This window comes from Mus caroli, chromosome 17 (genome assembly GCF_900094665.2).
Source record: "Mus caroli chromosome 17, CAROLI_EIJ_v1.1, whole genome shotgun sequence".
Taxonomy (NCBI): domain Eukaryota; kingdom Metazoa; phylum Chordata; class Mammalia; order Rodentia; family Muridae; genus Mus; species Mus caroli.
Genome location: NC_034586.1, coordinates 22,881,628 through 22,900,106, shown reverse-complemented (window position 1 = coordinate 22,900,106; position 18,479 = coordinate 22,881,628). Strand labels below are relative to the sequence as shown.

Sequence of the window (18,479 nt, the reverse complement as noted above, 5' to 3'; positions counted from 1 at the left end):
AAAAAAAAAAAACAAAAAACAGAAAAGGACTTTCCACAGTGCACACTATGCCTCCTAAGGCCCCAAAGACAAAATGAGATTCCAGCCTACCCTAGCCATCTTTTAAAACTTCATACTGAGCTGGGCATGGTGGCGCACGCAGAGGCAGAGGCAGGCAGATTTCTGAGTTCAAGGCCAGCCTGGTCTACAGAGTGAGTTCCAGGACAGCCAGGGCTATACAGAGAAACCCTGTCCAGAAAAAACAAAAACCAAAACCAAACCAAACAAACAAACAAACAAAAAACCACTTCATACTGTCAGACAGAATCTTGGTTGTGCTGCCCGGGCTAACCCTCAACCTGGTCTGTAGCCCAGGTAGACCTCAAACCTGTGTGTGACCCTTCTCCAATCAGATTCTGGAGCCTCAGAGACTGCAGGCTGATGTTACCACACCCGGCAGTTTCACGCCATCCTTCTTTTTTTTATCTTTTTTTATTGCAGACAATATGAGTGCAGGGCTTGCCACTAAAGAAGGACAATGTTCAGAAATCACACCAGAGGGTGCCCACAGGCAGACCCAGCAGGAGGCCACTTCCCAGAGCTGGTTCAGGTAGACAGTGGGGGAGGGGAGCTCAGATTATTCCCCGAGTTCTGAAGAGGTCAGGGGCAGTCTGGAACCCAAGTTCCCTCAACCCACACATACTCCTGGAGACCTAACTGGGCTCTGCTGTGTGGTGTTATAAAAAGTGCAGAACCCTCCGGGATCCAGGGTCTTCGTGGTAAATAGGTTTCAGGTCACCGACACCATCCCAGGTGTCACCATGGCCTGGCTTGTCCCTCAGGGTCCCCTCTGATTGCAACTGGAAAGGTTGAGAACACACCACTACCACACACACACACACACACACACACACACACACACACACACACACTGTTGCTTTGAGACAGATGACAGACAGTCCTCAAGGGTCTCTTCTATCCTTTACTGCAGCGTCAGGAGAGGGGGAGGAGCCTGGAGGGGGCGGGACCGGGATGGGTGAAACCAGGAAGGGGGCGGGTCCCAGCCCTGGCTGACTCAAAGTGGCAACCGGCAGCTGGGTCACCCCCGTGGGTGGGGTGCCAGTCCAGGCCCGCTGGGTTCCCAGAGAATTCCTTCCCAATGCCATCAGCTGCCCTGGTCGTGCACCCCACCCACAGCAGGGAGCCTCTCAGGCACAGCTGAGGGTGTGCAGGATCCCCGGGAGCCGGCACACTCCCTTGTTCAAGGCACTTTCACTCATGCCGTTCCCCACACACGGAAATCCACGCTCAGTGTCTTGGGAATCCAAGAGCTGAGACTAGGCTTGCGTTTTCCGTACCTCATGCCCTCATTGAAGTATCTATTTCTTCCAGACGTTAGGTGACCAGCTACCCCATGCACTCAGAAGACAGGACCACAAGCTGTGGGTCCAGGAACATTAGAGGTAAGAGACCAAGGGCTGGGATTCGCTGTTGGTCACTGAAGACAGCCCCCACCCCACCCTACCCCACCAGCAGGCCTTCTTAAGAACATAGACTCTGGATCTGCAAGCCCCAAATCAGATGGCCTCTATGCTATCAGATGACCCCCCACAATGCCTGACCCTGAACTTTCCCATGTAGGGCCCATCTCAGTCACAGTAATCGCCAACCCTGGAGTAAGGTCACAGGATCAGCGGCAGCCACTCACTGTTACAAAGAAAAGCCTTTTCATGTCTCAGTATCCCTGGGGAAACCATAGAGTGTCACTAGTCAGACACTGACATAAAGCGGCCACACACGGCCAGGACTGATTCAAGAAAGGTTAGGACTTGCCAGGCCTGCAGAGGCACGGACATGGTGAAGGGGTAACCAAAATGGCGGCGGGATGCCCTGGAGCTGGCTACTGAAAGGCTACTCTTTTCCCTAGGAAGAGGCTCCCGAGAGCCAGGCCTAGCCATTGCCAGCCTGGGTGTGGCAGACAGAGAACAAACACCCCCACATCTTTCTCTTCCCGCCTCTCACAAACTGCAGGCAGCCCAAGGGGAGCTGGGTAACGGCCCCGCAGCATAGCCCCCTTCGGTGGGGGGAGCGAAAGGAGCTCAAAGCCAGTGCGCAGGTGTGGGCAGGGGGTCTGGAGAGCCAAATAAGACCTGCTAGTGGAAGTGATTGCTCTGCAGATTGGGGCAGTCCGCACTCTCTCCCCTGGGTGTGGTGGCACATCCCTGTAATTACAGCAGTGGGAGGCAGAGGAACCACAAGGTGGAGCCCAGCCTGGGTGACACACCAAGACCCTGTCTCAAAGAAATGACAGGGTCTCCAAGCCTGCCTACGGGTGTCCCATCCGCAGAAACAACCCACATTGGGGCAGGACAGACATCAGCTCCTGTATGTTGACCTCTGACCTCCACGTGCATGGTGTGACACATTGGTGCACACACACACACACACACACACACACACACACATGAAAGCAAATAAACAAACAAAATGATTTGCTCAATTACAGGGCAGGACTTACCTCAAAAAAAAAAAAATCAAAAGAAAAGGAAGGAAGAAATAAATGGCGATCTAGGAGCTGGGGAGAAGGTTCAGAGGGTCCAGTGCATGCTAGGTCCTAGCACCATGGGAAGCTAGGCATGGTGGTGTGAGCCTGTGACCCTGGCCTTGGTGGGCCACAGGAGGATCTGTCAGGCGATCCATCGCATCAACTAGCTCCATATTCAGTGGAAGAGCTTGTCTCCATATCTAAGGTGGGGATTCATACAGGAAGACAGCTGACTCAGCCTCCAGGCCTCTAGCATGCACATGCAGACATGCACACATAAGCACACACATACATACATAAACATATGGGTACACACACACATATATCTTCATGCACTCACACATGTACATAAATGCACACATGTACATACAAACACATATGCATACATAAATATACTTATATACAAATACATATACACAAATATACACATATACACAAACACACATGCATATGCACACAAATATACACACACATACACACAAAAACATGTGTACGTGAAAATACATATATACATGCACACAAAACACACACGTACTCAAATACACATGCACATGAATCACACATACATGCAGAGGCACACAAATACACACAAACACACATTGCAATCTAGCCATGGAATTTGGGTTGTACCAATGACCAAGGATGGAGCTTTTGAGCCCCACAGGGCTGGTGAGATGGCTCAGTGGTTAAGAGCACTGACTGTTCTTCTAGAGGTCCTGAGTTCAAATCCCAGCAACCACATGGTGGCTCACACCATCTGTGATGGGATGTGATACCTTCTTCTGGTGTGTCCGAAGACAACAATGGTGTACTCATCATATAAATAAAAAATAAATCTTTTTTTTGTTTGTTTGTTTTTTTGTTTTTCGAGACAGGGTTTTTCTGTGTAGCCCTGGCTGTCCTGGCACTCACTTTGTAGACCAGGGTGGCCTCGAACTCAGAAATCCGCCTGCCTCTGCCTCCCGAGTGCTGGGATTAAAGGCGTGAGCCACCATGCCCGGCTAAAAAATAAATCTTAAAAAAAAAAAAAGAGCTCCACAAGCCAGGCCCCAAGTCCCCTCGATCACTGAGTAACGAGTCCTAGGCTGGGATGTTGACGCCTTGAGTCAAGTGTCTGGGTTGAGGTGTGGAGGGGATTGGGTCCTGGTCACCCTCAGCCTGATACCCAGATGGGCTTGAAGTGAGCTCCCTGGGGAGGGGGCCACACAGGCGTCTGTGGATCTGTCCAGGTCTCTGTCCGGGTCTCTGTGCCTCGCTGCCAAGGAGTCAGAAGACATGGAGCCTGGGCCTGAGAAATTTGTAGCGAAGGAAAACTACCTGGAGAACTTCCCAGGGCCTGGTTGGGCAGGACTAGGCCTTGATTGACAGGAGGCAAAACACTGATGCCAAGTCTACCTGGGATTGGCTCTGGCCTCCAGCTGCGCCCACACCTCCCTTGGCAGGAAGGAAGTGTTCAAGCCAGCCTTGCTCAAACAGCCTGGCCTGAAAACTGTTAAAACATGCGTGGACATCCACTCAACGGGTCCTCTCCCACACCAAGTTGCCTGGCCTGTTTCTAGATCCTTTATAAATTAGGGGAGAGGAAACATGAGCAGGGTATGCCATGCCCTCCTAAAGGGGCAGGAATGGGTCACAGCCCAGGCACTCTTAGTGGAGAGAGGAAGAGAAAGGCCTGCTGTTTGTCCAGGAGCTGAGCAGACACTGGGGCCCTTGTCCTGGGGCAGCGGAGGAGGCCTCAGGCCAGATGGAGAACAGCCGGCCTCTTCCTCCCACACCCCCGTCCAGCTCCCGGGCCTTCATGAGAAGAACAGAGGAGACTTCCCTGCAAGGCCTGGTGAAGTGCGGCCTGATCCCAGCCAGACACCTGGAGCTGTAAGATCTTCAGGGAGCTGGGACGCAGAGGCACGGGCTGCCTTGCCAGACCTCAGGCCTGAGGAGTTGGAGAACCCTTCTCAGCAATGGGCTCTCTGGCTACAGAAAACAACTCCAACTTTGGACTATGGGGCTAAGAGTCTTGGGGGGAAGGGGGCTGCAATGTGTGCTGGCCGCTCAAGGAAGTGCCGAGCGCACAGGGATCCTGTGAGCACACACCCTCTTGGAATTGGGGTTCTGGTGCAGATCCGGGTCACTCCCCTAAATTACATGCAGTTTTACTGTGTGCCGTGGAAGTATGGGTGTGGTGACACGTGACTAGGGCTCCCAGAGAGGCCGGAGCTATAGGGGATGGGCAGGGAGAAACCGAGGCTTCCCAGGGAAGCTGAGGCTTTAACGGACAAGCCAGACAGAGCAAATGTCATGTGCAAGGATCCTGGGGCAAAAAGGAGTGGAAAATCCAAAAAAGGAGCTGGAAGGAGAGAGCATTGGAGCTGCATGAGGAGTTGAGAGAAGATTCGTGGGCCAGGCAGGGCTGGGGCCAGGGAGATGGCAAAGCAGTTAAAACCACTGGCCATAGCTGCCCATAATGCCGGTTCCAGGTAGAACTAGCGCCCTCTTCTGGCCTCTGAGCAAACTGCATGCTCATGGTTCACAGCCATCCGTACAAGCAAACATCTTCCGATCCTAAGTGCCGGGATTACAGGCCTCCAAAGCCCAGCCTTGACTTTGTTTTTAGAACATTTTAAGGTTCCAGGAATCCCAAATGGTGGCTGAGAAGGCCAATCAGTTGGCAGGGTGCTTATCTGGCATGCAGGAAGCCCTGGCTTCATCTTCAACACTGTTTAAACTGGGTCGGGGATACATGCCTGTATCCAAGTACCGGGGAGGTAGAGGCAGGAGGATCAGAGTTCAAGATCATCCTTGGCTACATAGTGGATTGGGGGCCAGTCTGGGCTACATGACTACCCCTCACAGTACCTCACAGACGCTCCCCTGCCCCGGGAGAGCCATCTCAGTGCCCAATCCATAGGGACTTCCTCCCTGTCTGGCTGTGGGTACCATTAAGGTTTTTTTGGGGGGGGGTGAGGGGAACTTAGCCCAGAGAAGTTAGCTGTTCAGTCTGACGGAGTCTCAGAGTGAGAGACAGTGGCCTGGGATCTCATTTCATCCGAATTCCCCCAAATCAGAACCTAAGGCTATGTCTTGAGGAATGGTTTATACTGGAGACCTCAAGAAGCTCAGGCCCAGTGGAGCCCCGGGACTTGCCCCATTGGCTGGCAGCGTTCAGCCTGTGAGGGAGTCCGATTGTCCCATCCAGGGGTGGAGAAGCCTGCAGGGTCCTTATCCTCTCACCTGCCTGCCCTGGGTTAGTGCCAGCCTGGGGACTTTAATCCCAGCCTGTCTGTCTGCTTGTGCGGAGTGAGGAAGCCCTGGGGCAGGGAAGATTCTAGAAGGTTTCTAAGAAGGAACTGCAGCACTGGGCCAATGGCCAGTCCAGGTCTTCTGGCTTTTCCTCTAGCACTCTCCAGTTAGTCATTTGTCCCACATGCCTGCTGGGCCCCAGCCCTCTGCCCAGCCTGACTCGCAGTGTCACCCAGCTACAGGAAACAGAAGAGCTCAGAATCTCAGGGTCTCTGGAACAGATCATGCAAGGTGGCCAGCCTGCTTGAGGCCTTAAAGGTATATTCTTAGGGAGGACAGAGATGGTTTCCACAGAGCACTGTGCCCCTCAACCTGCAATCGAAGGCTAGCCAGTCCCAGAGGACACCGGAACCACCGTCTCAGCTGAGACTGTATTCTCTCCTCCCAGTTAAAGTGTCCAGCTTGCTGTGACTCTCAGTCACAGCCCTGTCCTGATACTGGCCTTTGACAAGCAGGGCCTTCTGTAGCCCAGACTTGCCTCAAACTATCTGCCTCTTTGGGTTCAACCTCCTTCTTTTTTTCTGATTTTTCGAGACAGGGTTTCTCTTCATAGCCCTGGCTGTCCTGGAACTCACTTTGTAGATCAGGCTGGCCTCAAACTCAGAAATCTGCCTGCCTCTGCCTCCCAAGTGCTGGGATTAAAGGTGTGCGCCACCACTGCCCGGCTAGGGTTCAACCTTCCTAATTCTGTGACTCTTTGATACAGCTCCTCATGTTGTAGTGACCCCCAACCATAAAATTATTTTCAGTGCTAATTCACAACTGTGATTGCGCTTATGAATCATAGTGTATCTGATATGCAGAATATCTGACAGGTAACCCCTATGGAAGGTCATGACCCACAGGTTGAGAAACATTGATCTATAGGGTCTTCTGGACTAGTCAGGCCCCAGTAGGGCAGCAGGCAGAGGAATTTGTCCTCATGGTAGCTGAGAGAAGCCCCAAATCAGGACATGAACCCCACCAAGATCTGTGTTCCCAGTTCCTCCCTCAACAGCCAGATCTCTGCTTTGGCTCCATCTTCCTATAGGGGCCCAGACATCTTCCTATAGGGGTCCAGTCAGCTTCCTCCTCCCTTAGCTCTGGACTTCTCTGCATTCAGCTGCTTCTCTCTGGGTACCAGTCTGTGGATCACATACTGGACCTACTGCCCTGGTTCCACGAGACTCTAGGGTCCAGTACAGTCGTTCCTGCCACCATGGATAGAGCATAGTAGTCAAAGGGGTCAGACAACAGGAAGAACTTCCTGGTAGACAGAAGCAGATCAGTAGCCAGCATCAGAGGATTAAGATTAACCTTGGTTACGTAGTAAAGTTAAGACCAACCTGGGCTACATGAGACCCTGTGTCAAGAAACACACACACACATTGAGACAGGGGAGGAAGAGGCACCCATGATCTGCAGCAAGCCCAGATGCATCACCAGCTTCTGATTGGTCACTGCTTGAGCCCTGCTTCTGGATTTCAGACACTCCTTGGAACCACCAACTGGGCCCAGCCACCCTGTCATGCTAGAGCAACACCTTTCTCAAATGGCTGTCACAGATGGGGAAGAGAGAGAGAGGGGTGGTGTGGTCTCAATGGCCTCTAAGTCACAGCCCCCTGCTGGAATCCCACAGTCCCCATCCCCCGTGTCCCCGCTCAGAGGTCGTTTATCCCCTGCATCAGGGTGAGTCCAGAATATCCTGCTACTCCAAAGGAGCTGCCTACCAGCTCTCTGTCCTCACTTTCAGGACACAGGAAGCTGTCTCCTGGCTTTGGGTCCAGCCCAGGAGTGGTTCCAACTGGCAGACAAGGTGGGCCGGAAACAGAGGACTACCGAGGGCTTTGGGGGCAATGTTCCCATGGCAACTGCTGCATAAAAAATATGCAGAACTTAAGGGTGGGAGACCACCAGTTTCTTTTTGTACAAACTTCTGTACATCAGGAGGTCTGGAAGGGCCTGCCTAGGGTGCTTCTTGCTGGGGGATGCTGTGTCACATGGTCAGCAGCCAGTGAGGATCAGAGCCAGCCTACAGGCACAGTTGGATTGGGTATGCACCGAGCCCACAGCTGGCTAGTGGTTCTGGCCTGGGCTGGGAGCTGAGACGGAGCCTAAAGCCTGTTTAGCTCCTGCAGCTTTGGAAGCTCAAGGCAGCTGATGGCTTTGGGGGACAGGATCTCTTGTAGCTCTTGAACTTCTGGCTCTCCAGCCTCCTGTGCGCTGGAGTTGCTAGTGTGCGCCAGTACCACCATGAAGCTACAACGGTGAGGGTTGTGGATTCAATCCAGGGCTTTATGCATGCCAGCTAGACAAAACACCCTACCCACAGAGCAGATAGGAACACAGACCCAATCTCTGGATGCTAAAGATGCCGGGGAAGGATGTGTGTGTGTTCCCTTCTCTCTCTCTCTCTCTCTCTCTCTCTCTCTCTCTCTCTCTCTCTCTCTCTCTCTCTCTCTCTCTCTCTCTCTCTCGTGCCCAGACTGTCCCGGAACTCCTTCAGCCTCAGCCTCCCAGTACTGTGAGTCACCACAGGTGTGGGTCACCACATCTCACTTAGGGGCTAGGTTTTGTGGGGGTGTTTTTGTTTTTTGAGACAGGGTTTCTCTGTGTAGCCCTGGCTGTCCTGGAACTCACTCTCTAGACCAAGCTGGCCTCGAACTCAGAAATCCACCTGCCTCTGCCTCCCGAGTGCTGGGATTAAAGGCATGCGCCACCACTGCCCAGCTTGGGACTGGGTTTTAAAACCATCATGGCTGACATCTCTAAAAGGTCTTTCCCCTGCACGAAGGCCTATCACTCAGCACTACCCCGATTCAGATCCCAAGATAGGGTGGAGTGGGGGACACTAGAGTGCACTGGGCCTGTCCTGTGAGCTGAGGACAGTGAGGACCACGCAGGGAAGGTTCCCGAGGCCCGTGGGGGAGGTGCTGGCACGCTGTCACCTGCTCTCAGAGTCATCAGAGTGGCTGACAGCTTCTTGGTGGCATGTTGCCAGACACAGGGACATCCTCTGAATCAGGGAGCAAGGAGAGGGCAAGCCCAGTAAATAACCCAGCTGGCTACCAGGGGGACACTCAGAGGAGTGAGGGGCAGAGAGCCTGGGGTGAGTCTGGACCTGCCCTACCCTGCCTCTCCCCTCCCTCCTCTGTGTGGAACCTCCAGCTATGGCCAGGCCTAGCCCTGTGGCCACTCCCAAGGTCCACCGGGGCCCTCGGGCACTTCCTGAGCAGCGGGGTTCATCCTGTCCTTCAGCTGCAGACGGGAGCTGTGTGTATCCCACATCTGAGAGGAAGAGCTACTTTGTTCAGGTCTGGTCCCCTGCCCGGCTGGAACTGCCACAGCCAGGGCCGAGTGAGCAGGGCAGAATCCAGTAAGGGACCTGGGAAATCAGGGTAGAAAGGCCTGGGAAGGGTATGACTCTGTGTCCTGGGCCATGAACCCTTTCTGGCTTCCTTCCCTCTTACGGTTTCATTTCCTCCTTCCATTCATGATTTTTGTCTCTCCTTCTGCCCATCCATCTGCCAACTGCCCTCTGCTCATGTACTCACCCACCCACCATCCATCCATCCATCTATCCAGTCGGACTATGTTCTAAGACCACCTTGTCTGGAGGCAGAGGCAGAGGTAGGCAGATAGCTGTGTGTTTGAGGCCAGCCTCATTTACAAAGCAAGTTCCAGGCCAGCCAGAGTTACAGAAAGACCCTGTCTCAAAGAGGAGGAGAAGAAAGAGGAGGAGAGAGAGACAGACAGACATGTTGTCTGTGTCAGCTAGGCTGGTTCGAGGCTCAGGAACCACAGCAGCCAAAACAGGCAACATATGCTCCCAGGAAACTGGGGTTCCAACCGAGACAGACAGTTTGCCATCAGTTAGGAGATGACAGTGATTAAATACAGCCAGGCAAGGCAGAACACAAAAACTGAAAATAACAGACAGCGGGTGGGAGGCAGAGGATCACTGCAACTCCAAGGCTAGCCTGGGCTACAGAGTGAGTTATGGGCCAGCCAGGGCTCCACAGTGTGACTCTGCCTCTAATGTAATGTGGAGAGGCACAGGGGCTTGCTTTTCTGTAGAGCAGTTTTTAAAAGGAAAAAAAATAATAAAATAAAAATAAAACTGAGCGGGGCATGGTGGTGCATGCCTTTAATCCCAGCACTTGGGAGGCAGAGGCAGGCGGATTTCTGAGTTCGAGGACCGCCTGGTCTACAGAGGGAGTTCCAGGACAGCCACGGCTACACAGAGAAACCCTGTCTCGAAACAAACAAACAAACAAAAACCCTGAAAAATACCCCCACCTCAAGGTGGTATATCAGGCAGATCATTTATCAAGCATGTGTAAAATCCTGAGTTCCTTCCCCAATGAGGGAGAGTGGGAAGGAGGGAGGGAGGTGGCAGAACAGAAACTTCAGAGATCTCTGGGAGTCACACAGATCCCTAGAGGCAGAACCTCCAGGGCAGGTGCAAAGGCCCTGGGGTAGGGGCAGGAGTGGGCTAAGTGTGGTCATGTAACAGCAGAGTATGCTGAGCACCAGGCAAGAATAACCACCGGAGATGGGGTTGAAGACACAGGAAGAGGCAGGGGCCTTGCCAGCCTTGGGAGTAATCTGGTGAGAGGGACAATGGGGCCAGGGCTCTGAACAGGGGATTGTAGGTTCAAACAACAGTAGTCTCCGGTTACAACAGAGCCTGTGTGTGTTAGCCACTTCTCTGCTCTGGCTTGCGTGGAGGTCTCTAGTAACCTGTGAGGGACAGGAAACCGGATGTCTAGGGCAAGTGAAGTGACTGCCTGGTGTTGTCGCACAGCTGATCTACACAGGCAGCTGGCCTCCTAGAGCTCAGGGTGAGTACTTCAACTTCTTGACACAGTAGGGAGCTTTGAGACTCATTCAGCCCAGTCCTGTCCTCAGACTCTTCCCAGAGAATGACCTTGAATTCTCAACCCTCCCCCTCCCCCCACCTCCTTACCACTGGGATTAGACTGCACCTGGCTACCCTGCTGCCTTCTGCATTGTGCATCTCGCCCTGCCAGTCTCCCTGATGTCGTACACCCCTCCATAGCTCCTTCCGCCCGGGAACATGCCAGCTGAGTCACCTAGGTTGGCTTAGGCAGCACTGTAAAATCTGGATGCAGTTGTGAGGAGGCTAGCCAAGTGGTTAACCCGACAGATTCACTCTCCCCCATACACTCCTATCCCAGAATGCCCCTTAGGACCACCCACCAAGCCTGCCTGGTACCATGGAAACAGCCCTCCCCCCCCCCCCCCCCCCCCCCCCCCCTTCTGCCCTCCCCCCCGGGCAATTGCTGTGGATCCTGACAGCCATGGAGCCTGCCATGGAGCCGGGGACTTCATGTACAGCAAGAATAGGGGAACACATTCAGGACCTGTGTTACCCTGACCTCACGGGAGCGGAGTATCCAGGGCTGGGCAGGCCAGTTCCACCGGTAGTTTGAGGACTCTGGAGTAAGGAAGGGCCCTGTCCAGACTCTTAAGGTGGCCACACAAGGGTCTAACCATCACCCGAGGGAACTGAATGAGGATGCTTAAGATATACACTTGGTCAGGAAAGCAGCTGGCTTTGGAGATCCTCATTGCCCCAGCATTTGGGAGGCAGAGGCAGATCAATGCCATCAGATCCAAGGGGAAAGTGGCTCTGGGGTACACAGAGACCATCGCCTTCGGGCCCCATGGAGAGGCCTTGCTCCCCACCTTCCCAGTCTCAGCTCCTGCTGCCTCCTCCTGGACAGCTCCTCCCCCACCCCTGTGGCTCAGGACTCTTGCCTGGGAACTTCATTGACAGACGGGAGCTCCTGCAATCTATTAACAGGCTTGTGTTCATCTGTGCCTTGGGCACCGGAAGCTCTGAGCAGAAACTTGCACGGTTGGGTAGACTCGGCTGCTCTAGTGCACAGGCGTCTCCCTAGCTGCTGTGTGGCCTGCACCCTCCCGCCACCGCTCTCCAGCTGTGGGTGCCCGCATGCAACCTTCCCGGTACCTCACAGCCAGGCTTTGTGGTGCTGTGCGTTCTGCAGGGGGAGGGGCACCACCTAAGGCACTAGGATCGCTTCGCGGGGTACAGCCCAGGGGCACCCCTCAGAGTCCACACCTTCAGAGGGAAACCAAACCAATCTCATCCGTTTGGAGCAGGGGCAGAGACAGGGTCTAGCAGAGCAGGTAGCCCAGGCTGGCCTCCAGCTCCTGGGTTTACAGGTGTGCTGCCCAATGCCCAGCCAAAGGGGGAAGACCTTGCGCTGGGTCTTGCTCCATATCTCAGTGCTTAAACAGAGCGGGGACAGTGGTGATTATCAATGGACTGGTTCTGAGCTCCTTCTGAAACTTACTGCCATTCTCTTTTTGTTTTGTTGTGTTTTTCATTTTGAAATACTTGTTCATTTTGGAGTCAGGATCTCAGGGAGCCCGGGCCAGCCTCAACTCACTAGGTATCCAAGAGTGACCTTGAACTTCTGACCCTCCTGCTTCCACCTCCCAGGGTGTCCCTGTACCACTTGGGCTTGGGGCCCCCAACCCAGGGCCATGTGCATAGGAGGCAAGTTCTCTTCTTTTAAGGGTGTTCTGTGAGCGTGCAGGGTGGTTTTTTTTTTTTTTTTTGGTTTTTTTTTTTTTTTTTTTTTTTTTGGCTTTTTACCAGCCTACAGGAGGAGTCTGTGGTTTTCCCATTTCATGCCTCCTACAACGGGGGTGGGGGGGCTAGTCTGCGGTCATGTGAGTTGTTACAGCGGGAGTGGCTTCCAGCCTGATGTGTCCTGTCCTGTTGTCCTTTCCCCCCACCCCACTCCCCATCCTCACTTCCTCCTCCTCTCCAGCTGGAGAGGATTCTGCTGCAGGTGGCTGCTCACTCCCCAGCCTAGGCTGGCAGAGCCTGGGGCAGCAGCTCACCTGGAGGTCCCGCATTCCAGCCAGGGCCCTGGCTCCCAAGCACCCCCCCAACCTGAGGCCTGCCCTGAGTTCCAGATCATCCCTCGGTGTAGACCTGGAGCTGCTTTAATTACCTTCCACCGCCACAGCACAACGTGAGACACGTGTAGCCTGCCCTGCTGCCCCTTCTGAGACAAGCACAGGCAGACGACACCTGGATCCCCGCAGAGATAGGCGATGGACCCAGCACCCTGTCCCTAACAGCCCCATGCCGCAGACCTGACCGTGGCCAGTCCCCCACCCACCCACGTCGGTTCAAGTGAGCAAACTGGAGGTTCCTCCCTGCCTGGTGGGCTGAGCCTGGCAGTTGGGAGTTTAGACCTGGTGGATTCTCTTCTCATCCACCACAGGAGCCTGCGCGGTGATGCCTAAAGGCTTCCTGGCTCTCATAACAAAGGTGGAGACACTCCCAATCTCCAGATCAGACCCAGGGGTGTCTGTGGGCTTCCACTCACTGCTGGGGACCCCTCCTTCCACTGAGGCTCCTTGTTTAGAATGTGTGACATCATCACCTCGTCTGCCAAGCCAGCCCTGGATGCCCCCACCCCCACCCCCACCCCGGGCTGGGGAGAGGCCTCCTGCCTGCATTGAGACACACACACACACACACACACACACACCTCTCCCTCTCTCCCTGCCCCCAGACAGCAACAGCACCCATATTCCTTCCCCCTCAGTCTCTGTGGTTCACAGGAATCCTGAAGTAGATTGAGCCTTGAGGCTAGCCCACAGACAGGGAAGAGAGGAATGGGCCAACCGCAGACTGAACCAAGCCTTCGGCCCCCGGGGGGTGGGGTGGGGGTGGGGGTGGAGAATCTATACATCCCAAAAAACTACTGCCTCCCGCCTGCCTAGGCCCCGCCCTTCCCAGCAGCACCCCGACTTGAAGGAAGTGATTAGCAGAGCAATCTGGGCACAGGTGAGTCACCAGGTCACAAGGCCTGGCTGACTCAGGCTGACCGGCGGCGCCTCCTCCACCAGCCTCCTGCTCTAGACTCTGAGTCAAGGCCTCCACGGGCCAGGACCAGGAAGCCTCGGAGAGAGCTCCTGCTCTCCCCCAACCCCAAATGTCCCTAATTGTCTCCAACCACCCCCTGCATCCCCCCACAACGATGGCAGTGGGGGTGGGTAGGGAAGATGGGGAGCCTGTTACACCTTCTTCAGTGAGTTAGGCTGGTCTATAGTGAGTTCTGCAGCGTTCGTTCCACCACTCCAAGGTGGTGGCTCCTCACCGGGCACCGGCCAACAGTGGCTACCATCACTATGATCAGTCACTGCTGTTCTTCCGAGTGGCCAACCCAGGCACCGTGGCACTCACCTGTAATCCCAGAACTCAGAAGCAGAGCCCGGCAGAGAGGGAGATGGGGACCAGAGCTGCCTCCGAAGACAATCAATCCGACCTGATAGAGACCTGCAAGCTCTCTAGCCCAGCCGGCTGAAGACGGGATGTGTGGGCAGCACAAGGCAAGCTTCCCCCCACCCCCCACCCCCCATAAGCCTTGGAGTCCAGGTCCAGGAGAGGAACAGACCCTGCTGAGATAGCAGAGACCGCCTGGACCACAGCACTTCCTGGTGTCCCAGGAAACCATGCTGAAGACCACTCCTCCACACTCAAGTTCCCTTTGCCTCTGGATTTAGGCCTCTGGCATCCACACAGTACCCCTGTAACACCCCCCCCCCCCACCTGGGACCTCTGAAATACCCAGCCGTGACCAGCATCTAGTTTGGGAGAGCCGTTCTCCTGAACTTTCACATCTTCAGCTGTCAATTTGACACATCTGGGAAGAGGGTGTTAACTCAAGGATTGCCTCCATTAGATTAGCCCTCGGTGTGTTTGTCCTCCTTCTCTTGATTGCTAACCGTTGCCAGGGGGCCCCAGCCTGTTGTGGGCAGTGCTATCCTAGGGCAGGTGGTCCCTGTGCTCTACAGAAAGGCAGCTGAAGGGCAGAGGACCCGGGTTTGGTTCCCAGCCGCCACATTGGGCTGCTTTACACTTATCTGTAACACCTGCTCCAGGAATCTGATACCCTCTTCTGGATGCTGAGGTCACCGGTACTTAACACACACATGTGCTCTCGAGAGACGCGCGCGCGCGCACACACACACACACACACACACACACACACACACACACACACACACGATTTAAAGTAAATCTTAAAAAAAGGAAAAAGGTGGCTGAACAAGGCAGGGGAGAGAAACCAGTAAGCTTAGCCCTCCAGGACCGTCCTGCCCTCCACGGCCTCTGCTTCTGTTCTTGGCTTGAGTTCTGGCCCCGACTTCTCTCCACCATGAACTGACTGTAAGCTGTAAGATGAAATAAACCCTTTCCTCTCCAACTTGCTCTTGGTCGGAGCTTTATCACAGCGACAGAAAGGCAAACTAGAATGTACACCAGCTTCAGGGAACCCTTCCTCGCCTATCCCCACCCCACCCCCAGCAGCCCTCACTGGTGCCCACAGTTCAGGGCCCCTTTCCTGGCTTTGTCCCTGAGCTGCCTGGGCAGGAGCTTCCGGCCCTGGAGAATTCCCGGATCCTCCAAGCCAGGACACAGTGTAGCCTGGGAACTCTGGGAGAGAGGGAAGTTGGGGGCTCTCCTTGCTGGCAGACAGCACCTCCAAGTTAGCCTAAATCCCCTTCTTTCCTTCCTTCCTTCCTTCCTTCCTTCCTTCCTTCCTTCCTTCCTTCCTTCCTTCCTTCCCTGCCCTGGAGCCCATCGGAGGCCCCCACACTAGCTGCTCCGTGAGCACAAATTGGAGGCTGGAGACCCTAATGATCCGGCTCATTACAGGAGTGAGTGAGGGAACAGGGTACGGGGACAGACAGCCCAGGAGGTGAATGTCAAACTAAGCTTTTATTAATAACATCATCTGCAGGAGTCTGACGGGTAGGGACAGTGCCAGGCAGGCCAACCGCACACGCGCGCACACACACACACACACACACAGGATGCTACTCATCCCAAAACCCAGGGCCCCAGGAACTCCTTGCATGTGTCCCAAGAAGAGGCACACGCCAGACTGGGGTCCCAGGAGTGTGGGCGCGGTGGGCTCCTGCCGGCACGGGCCTCACTCTGGAGGGGGCCAGTTTCCCATCTCGTCCATCTCTTCCAGGAGCAGGTGCTGCGAGCAGACATGGGTGAAAGAAGATAGTCCCTGTTCTGCCTTCTGGAACCTTCCCATCTACTCTCCCCCTTCACTCCTTCTGCCACCACCTTTTCCAGACCTTCCCCACCACCCCAGAGCTGACCCAGGTTTGCTGACACTGAGCCCGACTACCCCCCATGATGTAGGAACGCTTCTCCTTAGACTCTGGGTTCCTTGGAAGCTAGAGGCCCTGACGGTTCCTCTCTTCCCTTTTGCCTCTGTTCTTCTGCAGACTTTCTTCTAGCTGAATGGCCCTTCGACTGCCTTAATGAACATTCATTCCCCCAGGGCCCTGGCATTCCCCAAAAGCTGAGGAGCCCGTTCTGTCCCCCTTAGCACGTGGTCCTAAGGGCTGAGGAGGAGGAAGTGGTGGGGAGATGTGGGACTCTGAAACACTAGCTACCGGAGAGGCCAGGGATGGGGTGGGTGGGGCAAACGTGTTACCCAGAAACTCCCAGTCTCTTAGTGCTGTCAGTGTTAGCCCACGACTGACCGTGAGCCCAGGATGCCAAGGATGGGCAGGCTCACGAGGTCCTGGAGGAGGACGGGCCCTGGGGCTGGAGCACCTCAGTATGACAGGAAAATTAAATTCCTACACGGGTTTAGTGGCTAGGGATGGGGGGTATCCTGGGGCATGGGTGGGCGTGTGGGCAGGTTTAGTGCAGCCTCAGCCCAGCAGGTGTGAATTCCTGGTGGAGTCACACCGGTGTACTCCACTGGAGTCCTGCTGCCCTGACAAGACCCAAGCCAAGATGCCGCAGCAGGAAGGCCTGGCTAAACTCTGGTTGTGAACCCTGCCTCTTCCCTTCTGCAAACCACAGACTGTCAGGGCAGAGAGAAGTGACAGAATGGACAGAGGTGGCCTCGGAACTGGCGTGGATGATATGTGGGGTCACCCCCCTCCCCCCAGAGCCTGTGTGCGTCTGTATGTCTGCCAGCTTTGGTGCAAATAAGGCAGAACAGAAGAAGAGCCACATTCTTCAAGGGCTCGCCCAGCCTGACAAACCTCCCTAGCTGTAATTCCAGCGCTGAGGAGGGTAGAGACAGGAGGGACAGAAGCCCAAGGCCAGCCTGGGCTACATATTGAGGCTAGCCTGAACTACAAACAAAAACAAGACAAAACAGGGACAATACTGTTTCTTGTGTGTGTGTGTGTCTGTGTCTGTGTCTATCTGTGTGTGTGTGTCTGTCTGTGTTTGTCTGTGTGTGTGTCTGTATGGGACATACCTGGCCGTCCACCATGCCAGCCTCCTCCAGTGTGATGTCTGGCTGGGTCAGCAGCTCCCGGCCCTCGGGGTTGCCCACCTTCCAGAGGCGAGCCTCTCGTTGCACTGACAGGATCTTCTTCAGCTCCGACTCCACAAAACCTTCAAGGCAAAGAGATGGGCTGTGGGCCGTGGGGACAGGGGGTCTCTGCTCCTCTTCCTGGCATATCGCCTCTGGCACCCACAGAGCCACCAGGTTTCCGGTAGTGCTGATGACAACCAACTCCTCTGCAGGCAGCACTGGGGGAGGCTGGTCCTTGGAAAAACTGGGACATAATGGGGGGGGGGCGACTTTCGGTTCGAGAGGTTGAGGCAGGAGGATCATGACTAGTTCAGGACTAGCCAGACAACTTAGTGAGCATGTTTAAAGCAATAAAAAATAGATCCCTCAAACCCTAAACTCCGTGAGGTTCTCAAACAAGTTATCTGGACATGAGGAGGGGCGTAGAACCCTGACTACAGAAGCACAGGCAGTTCCCGAAGCTTGGGATCAGAGTCTAAAGAAGAGGACAGCGTGGGACCCTGGTGCCATCTCCAGGAAGCTGTGTCTCCATGCTGAATGGGAGGGTTTTTGCACCCGGGAATCTTCATTGCCAGTCAGCTGGCTGGTGTGTGGGTAAATGAGGCCCCACGGTAAACATGACTGAGCGTTCAGGAGAGAGGGAGTGTTTGTTTGGTTGTTTGGTTGTTTGGTTTTGAGACAGGGTTTCTCTGTGTAGCCCTGGCTGTCCTGGAACTCACTCTCTAGACCAGGTTGGCCTCGAACTCAGAAATCCGCTTGCCTCTGCCTCCCAAGTGCTGGGATTAAAGGCGTGTGCCACCACTGCCCAGCGAGATGGAGTTTTCAATCCTGGCGTTTCCAGAGTGTGGGGCAGACAGAGCCCAGGAAGTCCCTAGCATACGCCAACCACTCCTAGACTCTGTGATCTGGGTCAGGTCTGCAAAGCCTTCAGGTGCCTGATGCCAGCCAGCTGCAGCCTCTCACACTTCATTTTTCCTATGCAGGGCATGTCAGGGAAGGTATGCCACAGACCGTCTGAGATGGAGTCCCAGCTCTGTCATTAGTGGCTATGTGATCTGGGCAAGTTACCCAACCTCTCTGTGCTTCAGTTCCCATGCTGTTGGTGAAGTTCTTAATGGCAGCCACTTCCGAAGTGTCCATTCACGTTCTTAAAAGAATAGCCCGCCGGGCGTTGGTGGCGCACGCCTTTAATCCCAGCACTTGGGAGGAAGAGGCAGGCGGATTTCTGAGTTCGAGGCCAGCCTGGTCTACAAAGTGAGTTCCAGGACAGCCAGGGCTATACAGAGAAACCCTGTCTCGAAAAACCA

General features: G+C 54.7%; 1 protein-coding gene across 3 annotated transcripts in view; it reads right to left on the bottom strand.

Moving 5' to 3' along the window:
* Positions 1-15,574: 15,574 nt before the first annotated feature.
* The window catches only part of LOC110283659 (gametogenetin-binding protein 1), an 18,885-nt gene continuing 15,980 nt past the window's right edge, over positions 15,575-18,479 (bottom strand). For all 3 annotated transcript variants that reach the window (XM_021149073.1, XM_021149072.2, XM_021149071.2), the window contains 2 exons: positions 17,113-17,252; positions 15,575-15,861 (listed from right to left, as the gene is read on the bottom strand). In XM_021149073.1, coding sequence (XP_021004732.1) covers positions 15,808-15,861; positions 17,113-17,252 — 194 coding nt within the window. In that variant the 3' untranslated portion in view covers positions 15,575-15,807. The remainder of the gene's footprint in view (positions 15,862-17,112; positions 17,253-18,479) is intronic.